Source organism: Pollachius pollachius (genome assembly GCF_949987615.1).
Source record: "Pollachius pollachius genome assembly, chromosome: 2".
NCBI lineage: Eukaryota > Metazoa > Chordata > Actinopteri > Gadiformes > Gadidae > Pollachius > Pollachius pollachius.
Genome location: NC_136935.1, coordinates 508,721 through 529,145, shown reverse-complemented (window position 1 = coordinate 529,145; position 20,425 = coordinate 508,721). Strand labels below are relative to the sequence as shown.

The 20,425-nt window shown below is 43.1% G+C and overlaps 2 protein-coding genes across 2 annotated transcripts; one reads left to right on the top strand and one right to left on the bottom strand.

The window, feature by feature from the left end:
- Positions 1-625: 625 nt before the first annotated feature.
- Positions 626-15,085, bottom strand: LOC307070508 (ligand-dependent corepressor; the record flags this gene model as incomplete). The annotated part of the gene is made up of 7 exons (XM_079729012.1): positions 14,988-15,085; positions 7,283-7,348; positions 5,894-5,973; positions 5,353-5,485; positions 4,665-4,985; positions 3,626-3,719; positions 626-1,802 (listed from the first exon to the last, which is right to left on the bottom strand). The coding sequence occupies exons 1-7, from the start codon at positions 15,082-15,084 to the stop codon at positions 626-628; spliced, it is 1,968 nt and encodes a 655-aa protein (XP_079585138.1). The 5' UTR covers position 15,085.
- Positions 15,086-16,119: 1,034 nt separating this feature from the next.
- Positions 16,120-18,625, top strand: morn4 (MORN repeat containing 4; the record flags this gene model as incomplete). The annotated part of the gene is made up of 5 exons (XM_079758969.1): positions 16,120-16,209; positions 16,875-16,947; positions 17,946-18,060; positions 18,148-18,257; positions 18,477-18,625. Exons 2-5 carry the CDS (start codon positions 16,881-16,883, stop codon positions 18,623-18,625), a joined length of 441 nt encoding a protein of 146 aa, XP_079615095.1. The 5' UTR covers positions 16,120-16,209; positions 16,875-16,880.
- Positions 18,626-20,425: the final 1,800 nt, after the last annotated feature.

The window sequence follows — 20,425 nt, the reverse complement described above, 5'->3', positions numbered from 1 at the left end:
CCTGGAATAACTTTCTTCTTTTAAAGAGAGGTGCTGAACCATGAGAATCTCTTTTTGTACCACTCTGATGTGATCGCGTTCCGTTGTCATTTTTTGGACACATTTAGTTTGAACATTTGCAAAACAGTGACAAATTAGTTAAATGGCCCGGTTCAGCAAGCATGTTGGAAATGGAAGCGTGTATCAATTAGATTTCAAATGTTATTTACAGTGCTTAACATTAATTAAAGTGGTAAAGGATTTAAGTGTCCAATCTCAAAAGTTAAATAGAAAACAAAAATAAGTACTAAAAGAGGGCAGCAAGGGGCGCCACTGGCCTAGACATGCAGTTTCAGATCATGTCAGTCATTACCTTGGTTCATTTAGTTTTTATAAAAATGCAGTGTTACTGCCATGTGTCAAAATGCTTCGGCTAGTTTCAGCTTTGAATTGCTAGAACAACGATTACCAACAGTGGTATTAAACAATATTAATTATTGGGGACGAGGTAACGGTTATGTGTGTCTTTGCCAGATTGAAAGCCATCATATAAAAAGCCAACTTTGCCACTGTTTGACGAATATTGACCAAACATACTTCTGTTTTTACAACATCTCATCCTCATCATCATCAGAACACTTTGGCTTCATGGTACTATGCTCATCTGAAGGGAGCCCTGAAGACCCTGAGTCCCATCCTCGATGGAAGGGCAGTCCTGCTGGAAGGCAGCGTCCCGGGGGTCCCCTCTGGCCCCGGGGGGGTCCCCTCTGGCCCCGGGGGGGTCCCCTCTGGCCCCGGGGGGGTCCCCTCTGGCCCCGGGGGGGTCCCCTCTGGCCTCTGGGAGGTCCTGGGGGTCCCCTCTGCCCTCGGGGGAGTCCCCTCTGGCCTCGGGGGAGTCTTGGGGGTCCCCTCTGCCCTCGGGGGGGTCCAGGGCGTCCTCCGCCTGGCTCATCAGCCTCAGCTTCTTCTTGGGGGGGTGCTTCAGGGTGCCCAGGCGCTCCTTGACCTTGTACTCCAGGGTGCTGTGGGGGATGCCGTAGACCGACTGGGCTTTGGACACGCTCATCGTGCCGCCCATCACCACCACGATGGCCTCCTCCAGCAGCTCCGTGTTGTACTGCCGGTAGCGCCCCCTCTTCTTCCTGGGCTGCTTGGAGCTGAGGTCTGACTCAGCGTCCAGCACGCCACAGCCCTCCCCGCCGCCCTGCTGGTGGGCTTCGTAGTGCCAGTAGTCCTTCTCCGCCCCTGGGAGAGGACGGACCCCGCTTCGGTCTTTACAGATTGGCTCAGAGGCGAGAGCCTTTCCCCGGCCGTTCTCCAGGGAACACCACGGCGGCTCTTTGCCTGTCGACAGACCGCGCACCTGAGGAATCTTGAGGTCGAAGGAGGACAAATGGGACGCGGTGAGGCCCTGCTCCCCGAAGGCGTCCTGCAGAAGGGGCTCTCTAGCGGCGCCCAGCGACTGGGGCCACAGCCCGGTGGCCTCCAGCAGCCGGGGCAGGTCTTTGAGGTGCAGGTCTTTGAGGTGCTCGCTGGACGGCCGGCTGGCCCGCAGTCTGAGCAGGGCTCCGAAATGAGTGTTAGAGTGGAGCGTTGGCGCCGAGCGATCGGCGGCGAGCGCGGGGCTCTTAGAGCCGTGGTTCTGGCCGGGAGGTGACTCGGGGTCACTCTCCTGAGCCAGACCAACCTCCTCTTTGATGTGCAGCGAATACGCAAGACGATGGAAAGGCTTATAATAGGCGGAGCGGCCGACATTCTCCCTCCTCCCCTCCTGTAGCCTCCTCATTAACAGCCCGACTCGTCCGTCCGCTCGCAACGATCGCCTGATTGGATGGAAGGAAATTTGGCGTAAGCAGAGCTTGCACAGTGCCTTTAGTCTCTTATTTCTACAAAGGAGGATGATGGGGGAGGGGAGGATGTTGGCCACTCCTTTATCAGATGGCCTTGCTCGGGTAACACCACGAACACGTCAAATGATATCTTTATATACATCTATGTGGCGGGTTGGAGTGGGTGAACAAAATTGCTCAACGGTAGGAATTTGTTTTGGATTTTGATGATTCTTGACAAACTTTTCCAACAACATAGGAGAAAAACGAAACCGAAACACAAAACCCGGGGTAAAGAAACAAATAAAAAAATGAAATAAATAAAATGGAATACATAGATTTGTTTTTGTGTGTGTTGTGGCTTAAAGGATAGCCAGAGGCCGTTACGGTGGTAATATGACTAGGGCACACTGACTATGTGTTACGACGTGAGCAATGCCCGCTTGGCCTGTATCACACGGACACAGTGTGTGTGTGTGTTCGTTCGTGTGCTTGTTCGTGTGTGGTCGTATGAGTGTGTGAGTGTGTGTACCACTGAACAAGCACAGCAATAAAAGAGTAAGCCAGCAAATATGGGACTGTTGGTCACATACGAAACGTTGAGACGGTCTAACTCTATATGAATACCAAAATGCCAACTACAAAATGCGATCATGTAAATGACTTTCAGCGTTAGTAGTGAGTGGATTAAACTGAGACAGTGATCAGGTGAAAAAAGAAATGGACCAAAATACACAGTTATATTGAGGAAAACACCATAAAATGAAAAGCGTAAAAGTATGTTTCATTGCATCTAGCATTTAGCGCAATGCTTTCCAACTAGAAAATAGCATAAAGGAAACATTAAGCATGAATAAGATCTGGTTATAGAAATGTTCCATATATATTCAATATATAGATTAAGATCAACAGTGAAGCAGGCTTCATTCAATTAAATGAGATTCACATCATCTCCTACAGCAGTGAAGGCAGCTGTGGCAAATGAACTGATACTAAAACTACTCTAAATTAATAGTTGATCTACAGCCATGATACATTTCAAGTGCAATAAAACCTGTGTCCACAGATAGAAAGAGCTCCTTTACCCCGCAAGGAAAATGGCAAAAAAATTATTTGGTTAATTTAAGAAGTTGATTCAAGAATGGGGAGGGGGAATCCAACTTGTGACTTAAATCAAAAGAGATTTATTAGAAATATGTGCTCTGCTTTGGAGAACAACAATTATTTTCGCTGGTAGGTGGTAGAGTCGCTGGTAAAGGCAGACCTTATGATATCAAGGAGCCAATACCATTGCCACTAGTTATTGGCCAGGCCATGTCAGATGATGGTTTGCCATATGGCTGACTTACATAACCATATGCATTTAAAGTAGTACTTAATCAAACGACTGTAATGTGCAGCTGTCCACAATTTCCTGACCCTCATTTTGCGACTTTAAAAGAAGCATCTGATAAGCTTGGTATAAAATGAACGCAACAACTGGTATGCGTTTTTCCTTTTGGCTATGTTATGGGAAACCCAAACAGCACATAGTGCCTACATCACAGCTACATCTTATAATATAACATCATATTCAACCTAAAATTAACTGGCCACACAAAAGGCAGAAGCCATGTACGGGAAGAGGGCTGGGCAACCCAAACTACCGGGGCACTGGCTGTGAAATACAAGAACTTTGTCTATAAAGTCTTCCATAAAAATAATAGGGGTTAATGGGTTTATACCTGCGACTTAAAAGGCCTGAAGGGATAATTTAATGTGTTTAAATGTGTTCAGACACTGGAGAGGGAGAGAGACACACACACACTCCATCTTACCCCTTGACTGTTGGAGTGGTTGGGGATGTGTACGGGCTGTGGGCAGGGCGGCTGCTACAGCGGTTCTTTCTGAGAGACAAGTCAAGGACCCCGTCTGAAAGAAAGAAGACCAAAGAAGAGGACACAAGACAAGGGTTCAGTTCAGAGAGACAAGTCAAGGACCCCGTCTGAAAGAAAGAAGACCAAAGGAGAGGACACAAGAGAAGGGTTCAGTTCAGAGTCCGCTCCAGACTAGGCTGGACCCGCTGTGGGCCCATGTCTCTGGGGTCTCTGGGGGTCTCTGGAGTCTCTGGGGTCTCGGGGGTCTCTGGGGGTGGGTGCTTTGGCCGCTGGTGGCACCTTGTTCCGTGGGCTAACCCTAACCCTAACCCACCTTGTTCCACTAACCCACCTTGTTCCACTAACCCTAACCCACCTTGTTCCTGTAACCCACCTTGTTCCACTAACCCACCTTGTTCCACTAACCCTAACCCACCTTGTTCCACTAACCCACCTTGTTCCACTAACCCTAACCCACCTTGTTCCACTAACCCTAACCCACCTTGTTCCACTAACCCTAACCCACCTTGTTCCACTAACCCTAACCCACCTTGTTCCACTAACCCACCTTGTTCCACTAACCCTAACCCACCTTGTTCCACTAACCCTAACCCACCTTGTTCCACTAACCCACCTTGTTCCACTAACCCACCTTGTTCCACTAACCCACCTTGTTCCACTAACCCTAACCCACCTTGTTCCACTAACCCACCTTGTTCCACTAACCCACCTTGTTCCACTAACCCACCTTGTTCCACTAACCCACCTTGTTCCACTAACCCTAACCCACCTTGTTCCACTAACCCACCTTGTTCCACTAACCCACCTTGTTCCACTAACCCACCTTGTTCCACTAACCCTAACCCACCTTGTTCCACTAACCCACCTTGTTCCACTAACCCTAACCCACCTTGTTCCACTAACCCACCTTGTTCCACTAACCCACCTTGTTCCACTAACCCACCTTGTTCCACTAACCCACCTTGTTCCACTAACCCACCTTGTTCCGTGGGCTCGGCCTTGGGCTTCTTGACGGTGAGGTCCAGAGGGGCCTCCTGGTCGGCCATGAGCAGCTTGCTGAGGACGGGGTTGTGGTTGTGCGCGGTGGCCGGGTGGGCCCCCGGCGGGCTGGTGCAGGGGCTGACCGGGGGGAAGGAGGGCGGGCGGGGCAGGCTTTGGACAGAGCAGGGCTGTGGGTCCGGGAGGGGGTCCTGAGAAGTGCTGGTCTTTGAGGTATATTCGGCGGCGAACTGGCGGATCATCCTCTGCATGATCTCCCGGGCTACCACGGGGATGTGCGGGTCGGAGAAGCTCGGAACATCTGAGGAGGAAACGACAGCGGGCGTGAAGGGGGGTACCATGGGGTCACGCAGGCCAGCAACGCATCCGACGTGTTACAGCCACGACGTTAGACATGGGGCTACGTGGAAAATAAGCAGAGCAACTGGTACTTTTTAGCGTTACATATTTACACATTTACACATATTTACACATTACATTTACATATTTAACACATGTAGGGTTATTCTTTTATTAGTATTTGTATCCATTAATAACCAGGGTTTAAGTTCGCAAGCGTCAGTTTACATGACGCAAATTGTATATATTGTGTCATGTCAAAACCCCAAAATGTAGATCAATTAAGAAATACCCTTGGATTACAAAGTGAAAGGCTTCCCCAACGTCACCTTTTCTGCAAAGGACTGCATTGAGGAACTCTTCAGCCTGCTGCTCTAGCCTGTTGATTTTGGTCTGGTCCTTAAGCAGCAGCGGCTTCACGGTTTCTTCAAGCCCTTCGTTGCTTAGGCCAACAAGATGTTCCTGTGAAATTAACAACGCTGTCTTCAGAAATACGGCATATACATGTGATGTGGATAAATAAATAAAACACTGCCGGCAATACTAAAAATAATAAAAGATGAATACTGATTAGTCTCAAGCCTTTTGGGGGTTGCTTTCATCGAAAGGGCGCACACATTCTCGGCACAGAGACCATATTCAATTTTACGTTTTCGGTGTGCAACCATTTTTCATTTTGTTCCATTTATAGGGGCTCATAGGCTACTGTTAACTGTATTACAACAGCTGTAAAGCAGTACAAAAAGTAGGGTCAGTAAAGTCAAAATGATCTGGGTGGGGCAGCGCCCTGGTAGCCCTGATGAAGCAGAACATATGTTCCCTAGGTTGGCTCCTGTGGTGGTGGGACAAACCAATCATCTGAAATCATACCTTTACTTTATCCCTCTTGAGGCAGCAGAAGAGACAGTTCTCATCAAACGACCAATCAGACACTGCTTCGGGCTCACAGGCTGTAGGTTGACAGAAAGCACACAATGGAACCTCTATGTTAGGAGAAAGAACCACCGCTGCATGGCTTACAACGGGTTGCTGCTGCTATGGTGGAGACCGCTTTCATTTCAGACTGCAATTCCAGAGCAGTAACTCTGCTGGTCTGGAATTCCATAGGGAACTGAGAACAGGTGTAATATTTTCAAATGGTTATGTTCACGGTTAGTAAACCTAAAAAGAAAAAGGTTTTAATACACTTGGAATACTTGGAAGCAGCCTGAGAAATCGGTCCTTTGAGCCATAGCCAACATGAATATTACCAACACCTAAAATAATGTCTAAATACTGGATTGATATGTATGTTGCATGAAACATCTTAAATCAATATTCAGACAGTATTAGGACACAAACCAAAATGTTTCATATCCATTTTATCAACTTCAGTGAACATGCGTACGCGCTAGAAAAACCTCTGCAGAAAATGATTATAACCTGATATGAACAACCAGCTAGTCAAAGCATTAATACTCGAGTCAGACAGAGAATCTCTTCAATAGCGCCTGAATTATCACCAGTTGACATCCCACATTGGCCATTAGGAGATATTGCAGCAATGTACTGCCTTGATACCGTACCACCAATTCAGCTGCAGTGTCTGGAAGTTAAAGCTAAGGCACAGAAATTAGGCCATATTTCAAGTCTATTCAAAATTAGCTTTAGGCATAATAAGGTCTGTCAAATACTCGTTCTGCCCACATGGCATTTGTATGCGTTCACATTGACATTAGCACATTGACTTTATGTTCAGGATTACTTGGATGAATTTTAAATTTGAATAACATCATGACTCATTACAAAAAGCTTGTTCATTCTATTCAGGGTTTGACGCAACGGGGGAACAATTGAATTCAGCCAAACTTTGTTTGCGAGACGCCTTTGTAACGTGCAGCTATTGTGGAGGCCATACGTCGACACACACATATATGAGGCACTCATCGCATGTCATGAAGACCCCGATAAGGCCCTCTATTGTCTAACTAGCGTGGCACATTGTCAAAAAATGTGTGAACGGTACTGAGGACTTTTTACGCTGGGCCCACCCTATCCAAAACACCAACTTCATAGGAACACAAAGCATCTTCTTATCCCAATCAGAAGGAATGCCTTGTGGAGTGATATGAATGCAGAGGGACACCAGATGGTACAATGGCCCAGTATTGTCATCATGGAACATCATGAAAAATCTGCTGGATGGGAACCCTTTAAACAATCCACCGTTTACACAAATATGACCAATCTCGGTTATTGCAGATGTCCACAGATACTCACCTTTGAACAATTTGAGGTCTTCTACAAGGCCTTGACCAAGGAGACCCTCCAGAATACTCTCAAAACCTAAAAGAAAATCAGAATAATATGATAATAAGAAACAAAATAAAACAATTTAAACATCAGTGTTCATTCCTGTGCGAAAATTCACAAACCCAACTGTGTTGGAGCATGTTCAAAAGAGGACAAATAAATACATTTTGGAAAGATTTATAATTACAGAAATAAAATGACTTTTTCACAGCATATAGTTAGGATATCCTTGTGTAATTATTCTGGAGCACTTAAAACAAAGTACGTCTTTGAATTTCCTCTTGAAGATCCCCACAGCCACTCTGCCTCCTGTGCTGAACACATTATCTGTGTTCAGCACAGATTTTGACTTTAATAGTAAATACACGGGCTCCAACCCCCGTTGCCAAGCAACTGAAACGACCAGAGAGTTGAAAGCACTCGCCTTTATACATTTTATAAAAAAAGCCTCCAGATTTCTTTTATAAAGATCTCAGTATGGTAACATTAAACATGGTTGGTCCGAACATTGCGCTTTTCCTTAATCATAGAAATACAACTAAATTAAAACAAAAATCAGCATTTTAGCTAGAATGGCCTTTGACTAAACCATGTACAATAAAATATAGACTAACTCTCTGCTACTACAGGGTCAACATACCATATTAAAAGTATTATATGTTTAACCGAGTGCTAAAGAGGTCAGAGGCAACATCTGTCTGCTGAAACCGACCAGATGACATATTCTTTCAACTTGTATATGAAGTCAATATTTTTTCGAAAGCAAAACATTTAACATTTTAAGCTTTCATCTTGCGTCCCTCTTAAATTCAACAAAATAACATCATTATCCACCAATTTAAAATCAAACCATTTTAGCCTTAAAAAAACAACGATCAGAAGAGAACAAGTCAAAAAGTGAAATCTGCCTGAAGATAAAACCACAGCAACGCCCTACTTACATTAGCCTAGTTATTCTTGCACAGATGAAGCCCAAAATTCATCAGCCCTCTCTCTTCAACCACCCTCCTTCTGAACTCACACTCAACTCGTTCGAATGGCATCATCTGCTAAAAAGCATTCTCACAGCCTCCTTACAGCTCCCGCCCCCTTTTCATCCACCAAACCAAGACCGCGAGAGGCGTCGGGGGGGGGGGGTTAGGTGGGGAAATGTAGTCTTTGCCTGTAGCCCGAGCGCGAGGCGGTTTCTGGGTTAGTGCACAGGACTTCAGCTATCCAATCCTATTTCTGAAATATTTCAGAGGCAGGGGGGAGAAAAGTAGGTCATCCTCTTTCGTTTGACAGAGCAGTGGTATGACATCAAACTACTCTTTAGGAATTCAGCTGAGGGCATTTAAAGGCAAAAAAAAAAAAGATTTGTACTACAAAACATAACAGTTGGGCAATACTGCTCTGCTGTATAAAGAGCAGCACACAGTATGCTGGCATGATGTATATAAAGGACACATTCATACCGGGGTCTGAACACTTATTTATGTTCCAGACGGAAGGCCACACGAGAACGGGCGCTACATGAACATGGGAAGATGAAATATTAACCAACACGCCCAAACCGTACAAAATACATGATGGAGGAATTAAAAAGTGAACATGAAGGAAATGCGTTTCAGAGAAACAGAAAACCCCACGCCTTGTTATTTGTGTTGTTTCATGCCAACAAACCATCTGTGAATGCAGTGGGACAATGTCACTGGATGTGTGTAAAATACATTCTTGTAGTCCTTAAATGTACAAGTTTATTCAGGCGTTCCACAACATTAGCAAATTAATTTAGCTGGAAATTAGGCCACCACTGAATTGCTGCTAAATACATTATGCTAGATGTATGATGTTGAGATCGCCCCAAGGTAAAATATAAACCGCGAGTTAAAAAGAATTACAGAGCTAAGTGGTAATGACAAAGTGCATGGAGGCAACCCAGGTGCACCAGATAGGCTGCCTATTATAGTGTTGATAAAAAGGTGTCGGAATGAGAACGCGACCGTATAAATAATATGGTTTAGGACACTGGTGAGATAAGAATTGAGGCACTGAGATATTGGGTTAACAAGCATGATTCACCCACTAGCTGGCGTAGAGCCGTGACTAATATCCTGCGTGCAGCACGTCAGGAAGCCTTAATATCAGCCAGCCTGAACTATATTGCCATTTTATTTTCAAATGACATTTTCAGTGGTGTTTCAAGAGGTCTTGACAGTAGATTCCTTCAGGGAGGGTCTTCAATTCAAAATTGCATTGATAACAAACTTACAAACACTTATTATTACATAATTATTAGTCTAGTAAGTTTAACCAACGTTTAACCTTATGTAGCTGCTGCTCCAGTCCACTCAACCCTTTCCAGTTGCTGTTAAAGTACAAAATGGGCTTGGTTTAAATGTTCGCCAGTACCCGGTGATAGGGGACCATTCTCAACAGTTACATCTATGGATAAAAGAAAACCTCAACAGTCTTTCGGTGAACCTCTGAGCTCAACGTCATTAACAACTAACCCAATCTGTCTTAGCCTCCTCGTGACCTAAATGTCCAACCAATCACAGTTCGGGAGGATTGACAGAGCAGGATAGATTTGGTATGACACCCATGTCCTTCTGAGCAGCACTTAAGAGAGAAATCCCCTTTCAAGGGAGTTCAGCGCGTATCTAGGATCAGATTATCCAATCCTAAATCCTAACCTTAACACCAACACTGGGAAAACCAAACATAGGATTCTAAGTCGTCTTTGCGGGGTTAGATGCAAAAGATGCAATGGCTAATGTTTTGGCATCCCGATATCCGGCAGATGAGTGGTGGAGCCCAACGGCCGGCGTCTTTCAAGCCTATAGATTAGATCCCTGGACGAGCTTAGTTCAGGCCACGTCCCGTTGGTTAACCAGCCGTCTCCTCCTAATGCATTTGATGGAACTCTAGGGGGATTAGGTTAAGAAACAATTAGGAGTAAAGGCTGTAAATTGTACTAGCAAGGTGGCTGTCACTGTTGGGTGATTTTATTATATTAGAGTAGCAGATCACAGACTAAGTACACTTGTTATTCTCACAATGAATGCGCATCAATGTGCATATAACAAGGATCAGTTAGGTCTTTGAGAGCAACAATACAACAATACAGATATACCACATACAGACTTTTCCATTATGATCCAATGACTTCTAGTCTCACTTTGGTATCAAAGGGTGACTTTCACCTGATATCACCCGGCCTCTTCACTGGTAAAGATTCAGGGAACCGGTTGGAATTCAATGCAATGCAGGAATTAGAGTGAGGCATATGTATAACCAAAAAAAGTATATAGTAAATAACAAATGATTAAATTGCACTAAAAACGTTTCCCATTTTATTGCGTCCATAACCTATTTTCGTTTTAGGATTTGTTAACATCTTTTACCCAATTCCCATAGCTCTGGCTAGTTTTCTACCATCCTGCCATATGGTTGGGTTCTTAGCGTTATCAAAGCACGGAATTCAAACTGCAGTGGAGGTTTTTGCTGAAGGCCTTCATTATAGAAGCAGGGATAAAGTGGGGACAAAATAAGGGAAGATGTAGAAAGCCGAGCTATGAGGTTATTACATACATCATTTTCCCTTGGAGGGTTGCCGTTTCTATGGTAATACATTTAGTCCAATGGGAGAATTTAAATACTGGGAAAACCCCAAAACGTGCTTCAAATAAAATATTTTATTTACGTGTTTTTGAAATAATCTTCATAAACTGTAGGGTTCAATACCCAAGATACACTTGCAGTCTGGATACACTGTCACATTAGTAAAATACCAAACCCCACACAATAGAGCGGGGCCCAGGAGGGCCCTTGTGCATCTGTTAACTTACAAATGATGAATCATCCTACACTAATTTCAACAAAAATAACAACCCAACACGACTGGCTCCATGCAGCCCTTCGCTGAGATGTTAATAGAATGCAAAAACTCCATCTTGCGGCTGCAGTGCCTTATCTGCCCTGCCATAGCTGTGAGGGTCTCCATGCTCTTCGTCTAACCCCAGCCCAACCCCCATTGGCTCAGAGAGCTGTGGAGAGCTGGGGCTTCAGCTCTCGGTGGGTAACCAGGATAAGCCCTACCTCTGGGTCTTACCACATGATTCTTACTACAACTCTGACATTCACTCGCATAGACTGCATCCCATTTAAAATACATTGAACCATACATCAGTGATTATTGCTCAGGGTGGGGCAAGACTGGCAATGAAAAGTAGGGCTAGAGGAGGCGATGAACTGCAAGATCATCCTCGGCTCATTGACGAGAATAACACAAAATCATATAATTTGTCTGAAACATAAGTATTTGCATGTTTAATCACAGCATGATAGTGACAGTCCATGACATGGTTTCACAGTGTTTCTAATCTGGTTTCACACATTTACAAAAAATAAAAGAATTATAAAAGGAAGGGACCTCAATTTAAATGTTGCCAAAGGCAACAAATATGAAAAGGGATAAAAGGGGGAAGCCTATCCTGAAAGAAACCCATTGGTGGTTGGAGATTTGCAGAGAAACCCATACGGGCAGAGGAGATTTTATCTCAATCAGAAAATATAAAAGCCTTGAAGTTGAATTACGCATTTCAGCGAGGTATTTGTCAACTGTGCTGCGGGCATGACCTCCAACCCTTCATATGCTCGCATAGCAAAGGAGGCGTTTTCCATTAAACATGAATGGCGATTACCATTCAGCAAACATCCCGCAGTAAAGACGGCGGATAACTACCAAAGAATGCAGACACTGTAAACATCCAACTTTTGTTAATACTAAGGAAAAAGTGAATTATTTGGTACTAAGTACGGTGCTATATCTGAAGGAGTATTAAACTAGACAGTAAGCAACAGGGATGCAGCTTTTAGAAATATTTAGCGGATGGATGGGGGAATGCCCATGAATGTTTAACGTGACGTAATACAAGCTGACGCACAAATGGTTTAATGCAGCGCTGAGTAAACCCCAGAATAAGGATGCCGAGAGACCACGTGAGCTGAATAAAAAGCATTACATGAAAGACCAAAAGCTCTGGATGTGTGTGGAAGCTGCTGTATAAACACAGATGCATATACACACAAAAAATGTATCACTAGCCATTCATAGGATAGACTTACTGTTGTATAACTATTTAGTCATTTAGCTGACGCCTACAGCCGAAATGGATTTGCGCTGGATTTGTTTTTGTTTTTAGATTGCAGACTTTGGGTTACTGTTACTTTAAATTTCCCTAAACCGGGACAAGCGTTGGCCTACTCAGCCCTACAGTGTAGTTTGCAGCCGCGCGCTGTCCGAGTTTCCAAACACACACGTACACATGCACACACAATAGTTTCTGCTGTTCTATAAAACAATTGTCCTTCTCTTTCGCTTGTGCTTTTACTGCTTGCATTAAATACACCAAGACAAAATGTCCAGTTCAGCTACGCCAGGGTTGTGGTGGCAAACAGCCCTCCTCACCCAAAAGCCAAACAAAAGTATGGCCTTGTTGTCATAGACAGAATCTGCCATTCTACGGCAGGCAGGCTGATAATGGTTGTCGTCGTGGACTCTGGAGGTCTAAACTACTGGCAAACAAAAGGACATTTGTCAGTCAGAGAACAGAAACTCTATGACCATTCGAAATGTCCAGGATCTGGGAGCTTGGACACGTCAAAATGTTTTGCCTTTTGTCTTTTTTTCTGCTGGTGAAATACTGAGACTCAAACAACATGGTACATTAACATGTTTGACGTAATGGTTTAAAACTAGAGCCACAATTAATATAGCTTTGAAATAGCTTTTAATAAATAGTTTAGGTGTTGATGTATTGCTAAATCCCATTTGGGATTGGTGGTATTGATGGTATATGGTTATATGATATACATTTCTGTTGTAACTTTCATGGAGTGATGTGGAACATCACAACATAAATAAAACAAAAACCTATCATAAATTTGTTGAAATGCATTATTAAATTGACAAAAGCAGTTTGCACCGATGCCAAGGGTAGAGCAACTGTACAAAACGATAAATCTAGGTATGGTCAAAAAATATAATCTCTAAAAGAGGTTGGATATACATGTCGATGACGTTAAATAAATCAATATTAGCCATAGGTGCATTGCCAGCTTAATCTAAGTTTAATCATTGTTCTCTCCATCGAGTGTTGGCCAGTCCAAATGTCTATAACACCGCAGTACATGGCCCAAATGCTCGGATAAGCTTTTAACACCTTAAGTGTAATTAGCATGTGCCACACATAAATGCTCTGAAATATAGCTCTCTGCTCAGCAATACGGCTATATGGGCAAATGCCATAGTTCCCATGTTAACTAACCAACCTTTACCATGGCTGCAAAGTGCAACAGCATCTCCGTTAGTAGGATAGCAGCCTCCTGTTTTGGTTCTTCCAATATTCATTGCTTGAATAGGAATTTCAAACAGTTGCAAACAACATTACAGATCAAAGCAGAGATCTCAGCAATACAGGTGTTTAAAGTTGAACAAAATACTGCCTGTGGTCAAGTAGACGAAAAAGAAAATGTTCCAGCCTTCACGTCTGTACTTAGTATTCATATTTTGTGCAACCGGATGCAGAAATCTAGACTCAGATGGATATCCATGGTATTTTGATCAATCACGACACATGGTTCATGGAAATATATTTATACCAACGGGAAGAAAACCTAGGCAGGGGACTGTAATGCATAGCTTAACTCAGTGTTGCAGCATCCAGTTATCAAAGATTTGCCTACCTAAAAGTAGGCCTACAGATATTTAAACTGGAGTATTTAAAAAAGATACCGATTTTGCACCTTATGGTAATGATGTGTGTTATCGGCAGGATGCTATGATCAGTGCACATCACAAGGACACATCCTTCTATATAACAGGGTTAACACTTACCATCACTGCAGTTTATACTTTAATTAACCATATTTCAATACGTTGATCAAAAACAGTTATAACACATTGTGTGTGTGTGTGTGTGTGTGTGTGTGTGTGTGTGTGTGTGTGTGTGTGTGTGTGTGTGTGTGTGTGTTTAATTTTCGTAAACCGAATGGTGTGTTGTTTTCTCACTTTTAGATCGGATACATTTCGCTGATAATGTTTTTAGGGCCGACACCGACCCCATCGTTAGCAACTCAAAACAGAAAATAACAGCAATGGCGTCCTAGAGGGTCTTGATGCAGCCCGAACTTTCGCGTTGCAGCGATGCATTAAGGGATTTGAGCAGGCAAGCCATGTTGACCGAAAACATCGACGAGCGTTCACTGCCCTCCCCCATTAAAAATACAGTATACAGTCACACGAGAGCGCGCATTCTCCGAACAGGGTCCGCAATTTGGCCAACGCAACGCGTAATTCCTCTTCGACACTCCCTTTAAAACAAATACGGAGCCCTTTAAAAAACTACGTCGATTAACGTCAATAAACTTCAATATATTAACAGCATCGTTACAGCAGATGAACAATATTACCCAGATGCAACGAAAACGATTGGGATTTGATTCGTAATCATTATGCTAAGCGCCTTTCCGCTGGCTGTCGTGTAAAAGGGAAACAGTTGAGAACAAAAAAGTGTCTCGGAGATGCCCGGGTCGGCTCTAGCTGCGGATGGCTACTACACCCGTAAACGTCGAGGAGCGTTGGACCTGAAACCACACATTTATCGGGCGTGCAATGCGTTTTCCTTACCTACACAGTGAATGAGTTTATGTCGCCACGAGTCAAGTTCCTGCCGAAAGCCGCGCCTCTCGACAGTGCATTGCTGCCTCTTGCACAGACTCGCCATTTTCTACAGATCCTCTCTGGACGCGCTCACGTTTGAGGAAAAGGAAGCGCTCTTGCCTACGCGTGAACGCGCACCCAGTTGAGCGCGGTTGCGAGGGCAAATCGATGAGTTTTATAAATGTGTCAAAAAAAGAATTAGCCAACGTACTGCGAGATTTGTTATTATTTGTTTACATTTTAAGACATGGGTGATTGGTTGCACTGTAAAATTTGTTATGGAATTTCTTATGATAGACCAGCATTTTGAATACTTGCCAAGTTTTCTTTCCAAATAACAAAATATGTTCAGACTACATATGTATGTATGTATGTATGTATGTATGTATGTATGTATGTATGTATGTATGTATGCATGTATGTATGTATGTATGTATGTATGTATGTATGTATGTATGTATGTATGTATGTATGTAGGTATGTATGTATGTATGTATGTATGTATCTATCTATCTATCTATCTATCTATCTATCTATCTATCTATGAATCTATCCACCCCTCATCTATATATCTTTATATCTATCTATATGCTATATAACCCTGTCTCACAAACCTATTGGACTTATAACAGAAAAAAGCAGCATAGGACTTTGCACATTATATTAGCTCAGTGCTACACAGCAGTCAAGATGAACACAGTAGCACAGTATTCTGAGCTACATAAATGCACACCTATATAAATTATACAATTGAAAAAAAAAGATCTCTTTATTGCCATGGCCAATTATAGCCTATCCATAGCAATTGAAAAAAACTGATATAGGCCTACGATTAACCCAAACTAATACGAAATTAGTCGTATACGACTAATACGAGAAAACGTGCAGTGGCTTAAGGCCTGGTCATTGCAAAGACGACACATAAAATACATTCAATATCTGTAAGAAAAAATGCATTTTGGTAAATGTTGCTATGTTATTGCTCTAGGCCAATCAGAACGGCTGTTAAATGCGAGGCAGCAACAGTCAAGCAATGAAACGGCGCGGCAGTTAGGGCGCTGTGATGCTATTGCAAGCCTGAAATGTGAGAAGGTATGGAGAAATGTGATGCATCGTACCCGGTAATTCTACGCTATTTGCTAATTTAAGGTAGATTCCATGGTCTACAGGAGGCAAACGTAGCGCACAGGTAAATAGCCTAACTGATGCTTTTCACTGTGTGTCATACATCATTCTAATCGGAGCACTGTTTACTGCCTATGATAAGAACACGACATACGCGGCATTGGCAACAAGCAAAGGCATTAAACTGATGACTAATAGACAGCTCGGGCGATGCACAAGTTGTTGCCTTTATTAACGTTGTCGCCGTATAGCTATTTTGCTTTAAGTATTTATACACCATTTACAGACGGTGGTATGATCATAATTCACTCTCATCCCAATTCTCATAGCAATAAATGTCCAGCACAAAACCTATGGAAATTGTAGTAGTTCTGGTATTACAGTATGTCTTTGTTTTAGTATTGCTCCATTCCAACACAACACATGTACGTTATAATGGGGCACCAACAATCAATGAGCCCATTTTATTGTCATTTTATTTAAATGACAATAATATAACGGAATATTCCCCTCGGCTCTTAGTAGATGCTTAATCTCCATTAACAGTGATAAGGATGACCTTATCTGAGTTTCTGATCTGATCTTTCACTTATAAATTTGTTACAAATGCAAAATAACTTGCCTCAAATAACAGGAACAAGTGTTACTATGTTAATGTGTGTGTGTGTGTGTGTGTGTGTGTGTGTGTGTGTGTGTGTGTGTGTGTGTGTGTGTGTGTGTGTCCACCAGGGTGGCATGACTCTGACCAGGGGATCCTTCACCTACGCCAGTGGGGAAGAGTATCATGGAGAGTGGAAGGAAGGCAAGATGGACACCCCTTTCACTGCATTATCATGCTTGGGATTACATAGCTCTAGGACATTGTCAAAGGTTGATAAATGTGTGTCTGCTTGAATTTAGTATTGACCTCCTTCAATGTAGGAACTATCTGATTGGCCCAGGTTAGCCAAGACTTTATCTTTAACTTTTTTTATGTAAAATAGTTGTTGGTAAAACAGTTTTGGGGCATCACTTAACAAAATAAGTTCCTGTACACCAAATGCTAAAGGTACATTGTTTATAGAATAATTGGTGCTTAAAAGGGGAACTGCACAATTCAAGTTGAATGGGATTTACCTACTTTTTTTATACTTTCATTCACACAGACACACACACATTCAGTAATGCCATTGACTGACCAGCTCAGGCTATTTAGGCAAATCCCTATCAGCTAGTCGTGGTAACCAAAGAGGACCTGTGTCTCAGATCTTTAGGATTACACTTTGGACTCTTTGGGAAACCTTTTAATATGTTCAGCCAGCCGGCATTTAAGTATGGTTGAATCCTTACAGCTGTGGATGTTATGCATATTTGATGAATTAAGTTTTTAAACTGCATTCTTAGATTGTATTATGTATTATGATATTTTAACCATCCAGACTCTAAAGTAAAAATCCTTGCTAAAAAATCTCTAGGATTAGGTGGCTTTAAATCCTACTGTGCAGCAGGCAGACGGGTCTCCTAACTCAGCAGTAAACCCTAAGCTGACACTGGGAGACACCCATTCAGACTCAGACCGCCCTTGAACATGTGACATATCCAAGGGCTTTTACGGCACAGATGTAACGTGGAACCCACTGTTGCAAAGGTCATCATATCCATTCCAATTTTGTACACAGTCTTTGCTTTTGAATTATAGTTGATAACAGCATTTAAGGGGGTTCATATTAGAAGATATTGAGGTTTGAACAAACACTCAATATCTTTACATTTCCTTAAGGTTTGTGGGAGGTCTTCCCCTAACAGCCGGTGTGTTCCCAGGTCGGAGGCACGGCATTGGACAGCTCAAGTTCCAGGATGGGAGCTGCTTCACGGGCCAGTTCCAGAATGGACTCTTTCACGGTTCTGGCGTTCTGCTGTTTACAGACGGATCAAGGTGTTCATTGGGTTCACAGGTTACAAAATGTACATGTTTTATTTCGTCAACTCTTTGTCAAAGGTTTTTGTTTCTACACGCAATCAGGTATGAAGGAGAGTTTGCACAGGGAAAGTTCCAAGGCACAGGAGTCTTCGGTCGCTATGATGGCATGATGTTTGAGGGGGAATTCAAAAGCGGACGTGTTGAAGGATACGGTAAGTTATCCAAGTTCTGCAGTGTTCCCTTAGCCCTAGCATTGGGCCACTAATGAATGTATTGAACATATTTGCAGTTCAGAATCTTGTCATGTCTGGTACCTTTGTTACGGTTCCTCCAATCCTCCAAAGGATTTTAAATTAAAATATGGGTCCATGCGTACGAACGGCACCACACTTTCTCCTGTGTTTCCTCCCTCTGGCCTAATGCACATCCAGGGCTGCTGACCTTCCCAGACGGGGCTCACGGTGTGCCGCGAAACGAGGGTCTGTTCAAGAACCACAAGCTCCAGAAGAGGGAGAAGTGTCCTGGGGTGGTTCAGAGAGCCAAGGCCTCGGCCGGCACCGCGCGCAGCCTGGCACTATGACCCTGAGCTCCACCCCCACCGGCTCCACTAGCACCGGCACTAGGAGCCAGGGACATTACAGCACCTTTTCAGCAGGGCCTCAGGGATGAACACCTTAACTTGAGCTTTTCTACTTCTCTCTCTATCTCTCTCACTCTTTCTCTCTTTTTATCTCTCTCTCTGTCGCTCTCTCTTTTTTTTGATCTGCCTCTACTCCTTGCTTTAGCTCTGCCTTCACGATGGCTTTGAATGCATCTCACGCGCCTTGTGAACAGATAACCGACGACAGTATGATTGGTTCTAAATGCACAATTTCATATTGATTTCCTTCATCTTGTTCATTGTGCTGCTGGAAGAAGCATGTACGCACTGTGGTGCCGCTTCTCAAACAGGATGTTTAATGTATCTCAGAACCGTCTTTAGCCTCTACCATGGCTGATAGTTTGCAGTCGTAGCAGACGACTAGATTGTGTTATGTGTCTGATGTTACAGATACTAGATCGTGTTATGTGTCTGATGTTACAGATACTAGATCGTGTTATGTGTCTGATGTTACAGATACAAGATTGTGTTATGTGTCTGATGTTACAGATACAAGATCGTGTTATGTGTCTGATGTTACAGATACAAGATTGTGTTATGTGTCTGATGTTACAGATATTGAGTCACTGAATCGAAGAACAACCAAACCTTGACCAAAAGCAAAACAGAAAACGCAAATAACGCTCAGAATTATCAACTGTTACTGCTTCTTAATGTCTCATCAGACATCAGTGTTTATCGTTATCGCTGTACTTGATTGGGGCAGGAGGGAGGGAGAGTTGGGGTGCTGTTATTTGTGGCGTGGATACGAATAGGAAAGAATGTCTGAAATCAATAGATGCTCATCACCGTCACAGCTTCTTCCTGGAGGCTAGAGGAAGGAAGCACAGACCAGGCCTGTCATACTAATGGAAGCCCAGCTCATGTGTTGGTTTTTTCAGAGATCAACCGACATTCGAGCAATCTCTGAAAGAGAGGGCTTTCGAGCTACCAATAAGATCACAGCTCCGGCAACCCAAGTCCATCCAACTATGCTGTTCATGAAGCAGTTATTGCAAAAGAAATGACATTTTGAGAACGATTTTCGATAATAGATCATCTTAGATTTCAAGCTAATGGATTGAAAGGGTTATATATGTTTACATAATTAAAAGAAAAAATGTCTGTTAGTGGCATGGACCTGAGTTAAGGCAGTTAAAATTATAATATATGTGTCGGCACATTTAATCCCAAAGTATTTAGTTTTCTGTGTAGTGCTTATTTATATCAAATTCGTCTGGTGGCTTATTTTTACCGACTTGATAACTGTTGTTTTAAATCGATCGCAGTGCTTTGTTATGATCAAAAGTGTACAAGAGTGGATTTGAGTATTGTAGAATTGTATTGAGTCGGTTATCACCACAAATATTCTGTGATACCAAATTGATTCAGTGTACTTGAACAGTTAAACAGCCTTAAATAAATAATGAACCGATCAAAATCAATACTCAGTAGGGCTCATTGCTTGCTTTGGATTGCCCCCCCCCCCGGATACTGCAATCCGCTGCAATGTAAACTACAATCAAAACAGACACAGAAGGTTAAAATCCTGAATGCAACAACACTACTCAATTCTACGTTAATACTTGAAATTTGCTGTAAAGAATGTACAATAGATGCGTATGTGTATTGGATTGTTTTTATCAAGGATGATCATCTCTTTTTCTTTGCCTTTGCAGCCCTGTTTGCGCAGAAAAAAAACATCTCTTGAACCTCTATTCTAAGAGGGTGCAACACTCA